Source organism: Pseudonaja textilis, chromosome Z, assembly GCF_049901715.1.
Source record: "Pseudonaja textilis isolate UNSWEBS1 chromosome Z, rPseTex1.2, whole genome shotgun sequence".
Lineage (NCBI taxonomy): Eukaryota > Metazoa > Chordata > Lepidosauria > Squamata > Elapidae > Pseudonaja > Pseudonaja textilis.
This window is the reverse complement of record NC_142008.1, coordinates 88270568-88281034: the sequence shown is the minus strand read 5'-3', so window position 1 is coordinate 88281034 and position 10467 is coordinate 88270568. Positions and strand designations below refer to the sequence as shown.

The window sequence follows — 10467 nt, the reverse complement described above, 5'->3', positions numbered from 1 at the left end:
ATAATTGAAGGAACTGTATCAGAACTAAGCATTAATTCCATAACATTGTTTAGCTGAAGATAGCTAAAGGGAGGATGCTATCGATGTTGTGGAAAACTTAAATGGCTTCTCTGGAATTCATCAAATGTGTAGCCTGTGGGGCTGATCCAAGTGCAGAGTTGAATCAGGGATTATTTTTTTAAAAAAGGAAAGCCCTCTGTGAAATTCTTTAGGTTATAGAAATATAGTTTTACTTACATGCTTTGTCTTTATATGTTTTATTTCAGAAGAAAGCTTTAACATCAATCTGTAATTCTTAAAAGTGACTTATTTACATTTTGAGATTTTTATTATCTCTGTGATTTCATGTTGAGGTACTTCAGAAATGAGCTAGCTATAATTCAAATATTTATAATTATAAATAATTAAATGTATATATAGCATCATAGCCTGTGCTTGCTGTCTTAATATCAGTGCCAGTTGTACATATCAACTATGTATTAAGCTATGACAGTTGTATCTACATTCTACTACTCCACCTGAAAATACGCATCTTCTTATCCTACTGCTATATAAATAGGAATGATCAATGTATATAATAGGCATGTATATAAAAATAGAAGGGGAATTGCAAAAAAGCAGCTTTACTCGGAACAGCTTATGACCAGCGGCGATGACTCTAACACCATCAAATATCCAATCTGTCTATCCCAGGTCCTTGGGAAAGACTCAATAGGTGGACAGAAATGCCAAATCCAGCCTGAACATTTGGCTGACTGTGCAACGAACCATAATAGAAGGGATATCTACATTGATAGGCTTATATCAGTTATTGTAGGTTTATCAGATAATGACCTATATTGAGCTAAATACACTGCTTAAAAAAATAAAGGGAACACTTAAATAACACAATGTAACTCCAAGTCAATCACACTTCTGTGAAATCAAACTGTCCACTTAGGTAGCAACACTGATTGACAATCAGTTTCACATGCTGTTGTGCAAATGGAATAGACAACAGGTGGAAAGCCTAGGCAGTTAGCAAGACATCCCCAATAAAGGAGTGGTTCTGCAGGTGGTGACCACAGACTACTTCTCAGTTCTTATGCTTTCTGGCTGATGGTTTGGTCACTTTTGAATGCTGCTGGTGCTTTCACTCTAGTGGTAGCATAAGACAGAGTCTACAACCCACACAAATGACTCAGTAGTGCAGCTCATCCAGGATGGCACATCAACGCAAGCTGTGGCAAGAAGGTTTGCTGTGTCTGTCTGTAGTGTCCAGAGCATGGAGGCGCTACCAGGAGATAGGCCAGTACATCAGGAGATGTGGAGGAGGCTGTAGGAGGGCAACAACCCACCATCAGGACCGCTACCTCTGCCTTTGTGCAAGGAGGGACAGGAGGAGCACTGCCAGAACCCTGCGAAATGGCCTCCAGCGGGCCACAAATGTGCATGTGGCTGCTCAAATGGTCAGAAACAGACTCCATGAGGGTGGTATGAGGGCCCGACATCCACAGGTGGGGGTTGTGCTTACAGCCCAACACCATGCAGGACATTTGGCATTTGCCAGAGAACACCAAGATTGGCAAATTCGCCACTGGCACCCTGTGTTCTTCACAGATGAAAGCAGGTTCACACTGAGCACATGTGACAGACGTGACAGGGTCTGGAGACGCCGTGGAGAACGTTCTGCTGCCTGCAACATCCTCCAGCATGACCGGTTTGGCAGTGGGTCAGTAATGGTGTGGGGTGGAATTTCTTTAGGGGGCTGCACAGCCCTCCATGTGCTTGCCAGAGGTAGCTTGACTGCCATTAGGTACCGAGATGAGATCCTCAGACCCCTTGTGAGACCATATGCTGGTGTGGTTGGCCCTGGGTTCCTCCTAATGCAAGACAATGCTAGACCTCATGTGGCTGGAGTGTGTCAGCAGTTCCTGCAAGACGAAGGCATTGATGCTATGGACTGGCCCGCCCGTTCCCCAGACCTGAATCCAATTGAGCACATCTGGGATATCATATCTCACTCCATCTACCAATGCCACGTTGCACCACAGACTGTCCAGGAGTTGGGGGATGCTTTAGTCCAGGTGTGGGAGGAGATCCCTCAGGAGACCATCCACCACCTCATCAGGAGAATGCCTAGGCGTTGTAGGGAGGTCATACAGGCACGTGGAGGCCACACACACTACTGAGCCTCATTTTGACTTGTTTTAAGGACATTACATCGAAGTTGGATCAGCCTGTAGTGATTTTTTCTACTTTAATTTTGAGTGTAACTCCAAATCCAGACCTCCATGGGTTGCTAAATTTGATTTCCATTGATAATTTTTTTGTGATTTTGTTGTCAGCACATTCATCTATGTAATGAACAAAGTATTTAATAAGGATATTTCATTCATTCAGATCTAGGATGTCTTATTTTTGTGTTCCCTTTATTTTTTTTGAGCAGTGTATATTTCATTTGCTGGTTACTTATAAGTCATCTGGAATTTACCATCTGGTAAGCTTCACATTTGCTTTTGAAGAACAAGTCTATGTGTATGGTACGTGTCTCCTTCAACACAAATGCAGAAATTAATAGAGAAAAAAGATGGTTGTACTGTGGGGTCCTTGGTGCTCTCTGAACATGTTTCCTAGCAGACGGTTCATTGTTAAACTAGATAACATCTTTAGCCTGAAAATAATTCAACCCTTAGCTACAAATACTCTCTTCTATTGATGCTTGTATTTGAAGTACAACTGAGGTGTATATAGAAAGAGGGCTAAATTTAATATTGGCTCTTTTTCAGGAAATCTTGCCCAACTTCCCCATTTTTCCTATATCACCTGTTTTATTTTTTCCTGTTTCCATAAATAACTATAATGAGCCCTTTCCCCAGATTTAAATCCTGTATTTAAAAGTCTTGATTCAGTAGTTAAGACATCAGATTATTTTGTTAAAAGTTCAGAAAAAGTAATGTAGAATATTATTTATGCAACGTAAGCAAACTTGTTTACAGCCTTTGTGGGGCTCAGTTGTGTATTATTGGCTGCAATATCTGAAGATTTTTATCTATTTACATCCCATCTTAATTTATGAATAACTCAAGGTGCCGGACATATCCAACACACCTTCCTCCTATTTTAACTAAAGCAGCAGGCCCTATATCATGGTAGTTTCCATGGCTGAGGCAGGACTAGAACTCAGAGTATCCCGCTTTCTAGGCTAGTGCCTTAACCACTAGATCAAAGTGGTTCCCATATATTTTGTGAGGAAGGATGAATTATTTGGGCTTCTAGTTTATCAAGATTAGAGCAAAGGTGAAGAGTATCTTATTGAAAATAACCATTTTCATGATAGGAAAAAATTCTTCCACTACTATTGGAATCTATGTCAATTTCATATTATAAAGATTTTGTTACAGCTTGCTTCTTTTAAATGTTAGCAGTGTTCAGAAATCCCCCAAGACAATTCTGTGAAGAATTCTGCAGATAAAAATGCCTGGGTCTGTTCTAATGTGGGTTAGGCTCAATGGTGGTTCTGGAGAACACTGTGCTTTGTCTTGGTAGTCTATGTTGAATATCTTTCATTTTGTATGTACTGATAATTGGACAGGATTCATGGAGAAACACATTTTCAGGAGCTCTGAACTGAGAGAAGTTCTTTCACATGGATCTTTCCTAGCCTTAGGAAGTATTGACCAAAAAAAAAAAGACTGAAAAGACTTGCTTAAGTTTTGAATAGTGTAGCTACTGAAATACATGCATTTTTCAAAAGTGTATTTTTACAAATACACATCCATATATGGTACTTTATAAAATTAAGAGATAAAAGTCCTTGTCCTAGGGGGTTCACAAGCATTGGGATGAAGCAGGGAGAGAAGTGAAATAAAACGAAACATACCAGAATAAACACAATGAGTTGTTTTACAACTGGACAGACTTGTCCATCAATTTTGTTAAGAGTGGCTTCCTGAAACTGAAAGAAAAGTCATTTTCCTATTTTCTGCCAGCTGATGCTTGCCATTAAGAATATTAAGTAACTCCACGAACCTTTCATGTTCTGTTTTATCATAAGCTACCACAGTACAAGATAGGCGTAAAAGCAGTTCAGCATTCATAAGTTTAATTAGGGTTGGAATATAATACTCTTAATATAGGAAAACTATATTGCAGGATGGAATTGGGAAGGAGTACTGGCCAGATTTTTTTAAGGAAGTTTCCTCAAAGGGTTAGTTTAAGAACAATTGGAGAATAAGAAACCTTACCCATTGTGGACAATACGGTAGTAAATCACAGTTCTGCAGTATGGCTATTGATTTTTACTGCTGTATATGGTGTTTAACATTAGAATCTCAATGGCAGCTGCTTTTGACCAATAATGGGAGTATGATCGTACTATTGAGCTTTTCAAAGATTGACTATTATGAGAGCAAAAGATTACGTTAGAAGAGTTCTAATTTAATGGTAATTGCTCAGATTTTAAGAAGCAAAACCAGAATCACAAGTACTATGAATCTTGCCAAGTTTGTTTAGCAGTAGCCTCTCCCATTTTTGCTTGCCTTCCTTGGGCTATTGTGATTTTGTTACTGCATCTTGATAATTCATGAGCTAAATCTGCTCTGGCAGAATGTTGTAGTGGAAGTAAAAATTGTAATAAAAATCTAGAAAACTTAACTCTGCCTTTGCCTGTTTTAGTGCCCTCCACTTCTTTCCTGTTAGGAATCTAAGCAGGTCTAATCAATAGTCAGGCTAATTAGGGCTTACTCTATCAGAAGGCTACTGGGATCTTTTAACACCCGACAGTTTTTGGATGTGAAGGAAGATATCAGTTGGCTCCCATTAAAAGTTTGCTGAGGAGAGTCATTTTAACCATCTGCCGCTAGAGGGAGAATTTTCGGGTGTACTTTGATGGAACGCGTCTCTACCATGGCTGCTTCGAAAGAGACTGGAGGATGCTGATGTCCTTTAATGCAAATTGGTTTAGCGACGTGGGTTTATAGAAATTATAATGCATGTTGTTCGTCCGGCGTTGCACCTTTCTGCCTCCATTGTTGGGAAGATTAACTGGGCCGTGTGAGACGAGGTTATCCAGCAATTTTGCGGGATGTGTCTTGAAAGGATGATGGCGCGGGCGCAGGATGCGTGCACTTAGCGTCAAAATGACGTCTATTTCCTCCCTTCAAAAGGTGGCGAAGATTTGAGGAACCTAAAGCCCCTCCATCCTTGGCACGTGATTCCTCCGCCCTCCTCTCCCTTTTCTAATGTTATATGTATAGATGTACCCTACATCCTAAAATAGATATTGATGGATGTGATATATCCTACTTCGGGCCACCACTGCCCATTTCCTCTTCTCTTGTCCCAGGGTAGGGCTCAATTTTGTCTTCCCACTCTCAGAGACAGCCTTCCTCCACCTGTGCGCCCCCCACCCTCACTTTTGCCGACTGAGGATAATAGGAGTTGTAGTCCAGCACATCTGGAAGGCGCCGACTAGGGTAAAGAGCCTGGCTTTCAAAACCTGCAGTCCTAACAAAAATTCTGAATCTTGTCCTACCCAATTTGAAAAGGAATTAAGAAGAAGCTAATAATACTCTCCGAACGGGAATCCATGGGCTTTGAGACCCAGGGAGCTCTCCTCCCGTCCCTTGTCTCGATTGCTATTGCTGCCGGAGACCCTCATTCCACTAGCAGGTGACTCTGCTATTTCGTCACCGTCCTTTTTCTCCCAGGCGTCTCCTTTTCCCTTCCAGGCCAAGGCTCCTGCCTGGGGGGGAATGGGCAAGCTGCGTCGACCCTCTCGGCTCTCTTCCCTTGCTTTCCCCATCTACCCATCCCTGTCTTTGCAAAATCCGCGCGCTCCCTCTGCGGCTGCTTTCTGCCTTTCAGCCCAACGCGGACCTTCAGTGCCAATGGACGAAGCCACCGGAGGAGAGATTTAACGTTTTCGCCTGCGACCTCTAGAGAAGAGGACCTGCAGCGCAGCGGTGTAGAAAAAGTTGCCGCTAGCTTATTCTCGGTGCACTATTATTCCAAGCCAAACACCTGCACTGTGACTTCCTGTGCTCTCGTTTTCGGTCCTTCCTCTTTTGGGGGTGGAGGCGAGGGGGAAGTTAAGCTCGTCACTTCTCGCCTTCTCAAGAGCGACCACGCGCTGTCTCTCTCCGCCGCTTGCAGCGGATCAGAGGATGCACCTCCTTTTTCTGAAAAAAGTTGCATTGCTACCTTCGCGTGGAAATTGAACCCATCAGTTTGAATGTAGGAAAGCGCGAGGCAGCGCTCTCCTGCCTGGTGGTGGCCCCAAAGGAGCAGAGCTCAGCGGTCACCTCGTTGGGCGACGTTGCCTCTAATCCGCCGCGGCCGTTATTTCTCCTGTTTCCGGTAACTCCAAACGCCAGAGCAAAGTCATGGACAACCATCACGGCTCCTTTTTGCCTTTGAAGATTTTTTAAGCACGTGTAGGGAGTTTCTGGAACACCGGCCACCTTTTTCCCGCCTGTTTTTTATGGGTGTGATTTTTCTTATAGGAAATTCTTCCTCCCCTTGAACTGTTTTCTGCTTCAGGGGAAAACCGGGGGAATTTTCAACTCGCAAGCTTTTTCCAAATTGTATTTTGTAACCTTAAAAATCTGAGAATGGGCAATGCAGCCAGCAGCATGGAAATGTCTCCAGCGAAGGAGATTAAAACCCAACCTACTGCTTCTTCGCCTCTACCTCCCAAACAGCCTGCACCCCCCAAACTACCTATGCCCAACGCTGAGGAATTGGAAGAACGATTCGGACTTGTTCTGGTAAGTCTCTCGGAAGCCCGGCTCAACCTTCTACCGAGGCAAAAGCCAATTTTTAACTTCACCTTCCTTTCCCCTTCATCATTGTGTTAGATTGGACGGGGGTCTTTAACATCAAACGGATATCGACGGCGAGGTAGCCTAACAAGGGGAAAAGGTATTTTGTGCAGAACAGGGAGATAGTCGATGTAGACCGCTTTGAAGTATCCATGACTTGTAATGTGATAATGTTTGAGACTTCTGTGGGTGGGTTATATGTTATCATTAACACTTCTTGTGCCACATTTCTCTCTGATTAAAACGACATGAAATGCTGTTCTCGTGCTGAAAATCTGTGACGGGAATAAAATAGTCGAATGAATAGGAACAGAATTCAACAGACCCATATTCTGTCTTGTTAGAATCCCTATCTAAGTTAGAGGGAGGATGTGACTATGAAGGGAGGAGAGAGAAGTGAGAACAGCTCCCGTAGTTCATTTATCTGGAGAGGTGTGTGTTCTTACGTTGCCTCCAGTTCCCCATGGAGCTTAAATCTTTCCTAATGTTTCCAGAAATATATGTCTGTTGTAGACCACAGACCCGCTTCATGAAAAGATAGCTCTTCCCTTTTTTCCTGTTTTCTTAATTGATGTTAGTGTAAAACAGCCGGTTCCCCACTGCCCTTTTGTAACCTTGAGTGCCTAAATGAAGTTGAACTACATTACCCATTGTCACCACCACCCAGTTCTGGGAATAATGTCCTCCCCCCTCCCTCCCTCCCCCAAGAGGTTACCCTGTCCAAATTCTACAGAGCAGCGCTTCATCTCGGATGCTGCTGTCACAGCTATGTTCCTAAAGCAGCCTTCTTGGCTCATCTGGCTGTCTTGAGACTGCATAGTCGTTCTCTGCCTTCATCATGGTGGCTGAGATTTCAAGGGAATTGTAATCCCAACACAATGGAGAAAACTGGATTGAAAAAGCCTGGCCATATTTGAAAGGGGTGGTGGTGTCTGGATTTGGTATTTTCAGGTTCTTGTTGGATTTTGTCTCTAAGGAGACAGCATTCTGAGCACTTAAGTTTAGATGTGACAAAACAAATCCTTGGCAAGCCACATTAAAAACATAGAAAATAAACTCCTTTGAGAACCACAACTGAACTTTGTACCGGATAGCTTCACGGTTTTTTTTTAATCAACTACTAACTTACTCTTATCCTATTAGTTTGCTCCAAAGCTTTACAATAATCATGTGCCTGCCACCAGAAAGAAGTTTGCTTTATTTTAAGTATCCTGAAATGAATGATCAGCTCTCTAGTATAGAAGATGGTGGCAGAGCAATGTATGATCTATAGTTCTCTATTTGAAGCTGGAGAATAGCTCCTGCTCTTTTGTGTGTCATTTTGTGTAAATTCATAGATATGTGGGTATTACCTTTTTAGGATCAACCAGAAATGGTACTTGCTCTATTATAATCAATAATTTAAATACTTATTGTGCCAGTTTGCTTGAACATTATTTTGAATAACAAAAGATATCTTTGGAGAGATGATGCCTGGATTGTAAAAAAGGATTAATTTGAAAAGCAGGAGATATGGGTATTGTCAGCAAAGAGCATAGAGTTGAATGAGCTTTTTTTTTTCATTTGTAGATGTTGAGAAATGTATGTTCATAAATCACTAAAAGCAGATTATTCTCCCTTATTTTAATAATTCTTGTAGAATCATTAAAAAGTCAATGTTCATTTTCATATCCATAATTACAGGCAGTCCTCGACTTACAACAGTTCATTTAGTTATGATTCAAAGTTACAGGAGCGCTGAAAAAAAGACTTACGACTGTTTTTCACACTTATGACCATTGCAGCACCCCCATGGTCACGTGACTTGGATGCTTGACAACCAATTCACATTTATGATGGTTGCAATGTCCTGGAGTCATGTGACCCCATTGTGCAACCTTCTGACAAGCAAAGTCAATGACAAACCAGATTCACTTAACAACAAACCAGATTCATTTAACCATTATTAATTTAAGAATTGCAACTTAACAAATGTGGCAAAAAAGGCCTAACATGGGGCAAAACTCAACATATTTCTCACTTTACAACAAAAATTCATCATAAGTTGAGGACAACCCTATATTAACAAAATCTTCTTGTAAAACCAAAAACTGGGTTTGTGTATAATAGCATAAGTTAGGCTGCAACAATTAGGAATGCAACTTTCAATCTGTTTTCTATACATAGTGAACATTAGTTCAACTCTCCTGAATTCTTTCAAAAGCTATTATCCAAGTTCTGAGAATGATTGAACTTTTGGTTGAAATTGCTGCATAGCAATTTCATGTTCATGTTCCTGGAATATGTTCCTTTAAAAAATGTGCATTGACTAAGCAAGGAAGCTTTGAAATTTGCAGTTCACAGACCCTCAATTCTCAATGGGGTTTTATGCAGAGCAAAAGATTGGTTGTAAATTATCCTTTCCTGAATGTGTAAAACTGATTGTCAGAAATTTGAAGAAGAAAAGAATAACTGTTTTTCTGAAAAATTGATTGTTGAGCCAATCAGCAAGTTATCAGAATCTGTGTAATTGACACAGTTGCTCAGAAACAATCAGGTGTAAAGGATAGTTAAATTCAACTTTTCTGGCCCAAGGTCATGTCACTTTTCTCAAAGTGGGACAATTGAGGTAATCAGCAATCATAAGCCAAACCTGTTATTACTTTGCTGCAGCGCTCCCTCTCAATCTCCCTCACCTGCCCATTTCAACATATTATTTTACACAGAACAAAAAGTTTTCAACTTTGCCCCCCCCTTTTTTTTTTTAACATGAATGCCACAACACTGCCACTTACAGCATTTAAGAAAAACAGACTGGGACTATAGTTCTATGGAGATGCCCTTATATATGGTCCAGCGATTCCCATTTTTAGCTGCCATGAATGAAAACAAAGCACTTCTCCCTCTACATCATTCAAAGGCATTTTTTTTCCTCCGAGGCAAAAATCTGTGTGATGAATATGGAGTAACTTAATTTGCTGTCCTGCTAGCAATAGAGCAGCCCTCTGAATAATCACATCCCTACAACTTGGGATTGCAACTTTCAGCATTTTCAGCCAATATGCTAATAGAATTTCTGGGAATTATAGTCTAATACTTCTGCAAAGCAAAAGGATAGAGGATAGAAATGCTAAATTAGAAAATAGTATCTGTAATTAAAATATAGGGGAAATTACTTTTTAACTGCTTGGGATGGGAACCCAATAATGTGATGTACTCTCTCCAAATACAGATCTACCTAAGCAATGATAGTCAAACATCCTGGTTAATACTTCTTTTCACATTCGTTGCCAATCCATGGAGAGGGAAAGATTGTTTTGCTGTTGAACTTGTCAGCAATCTGATTTTGAGATAGGAGTATTTCAATTTCTCAGAACAAAATAGCCTTTGGGAAAACTAGTAGTTGACTTGATTGTAGAGGGTCCTTTTATAAGTGTTGAAATTCATATTAAAACCTGTTGTCACTGAAAAAGAATGCTTGGTGCTACATTTTGTTTAAACTCCTGGAATTCAGAAAAGAATAGTTAGTGGGCTTTATAGGGTATTTCCACCAACAAAATAAATCTTCACCCATAACATATTATGGAAGAACAGGTATGACATCTGGATAGCTCTAAACAATTGAGTGATAATTACAGCACTGAGATAAGACAAACCTGATTCCTAAGATTCAGAAAGCACTCTC

The 10467-nt window shown here is 40.9% G+C and overlaps 1 protein-coding gene across 3 annotated transcripts in view; it reads left to right on the top strand.

The window, feature by feature from the left end:
• Positions 1-4890: 4890 nt before the first annotated feature.
• The window catches only part of FMNL1 (formin like 1), a 91516-nt gene continuing 85939 nt past the window's right edge, over positions 4891-10467 (top strand). For 2 of the 3 annotated variants that reach the window (XM_087917468.1, XM_087917467.1), the window contains exon 1: positions 4897-6749. In XM_087917468.1, the coding sequence (XP_087773594.1) occupies positions 6594-6749 (156 nt within the window). In that variant the 5' untranslated portion in view covers positions 4897-6593. Of the gene's footprint in view, positions 6750-10467 lie in introns of all 3 variants that reach the window. The other variant, XM_087917469.1, reaches the window with a different exon arrangement.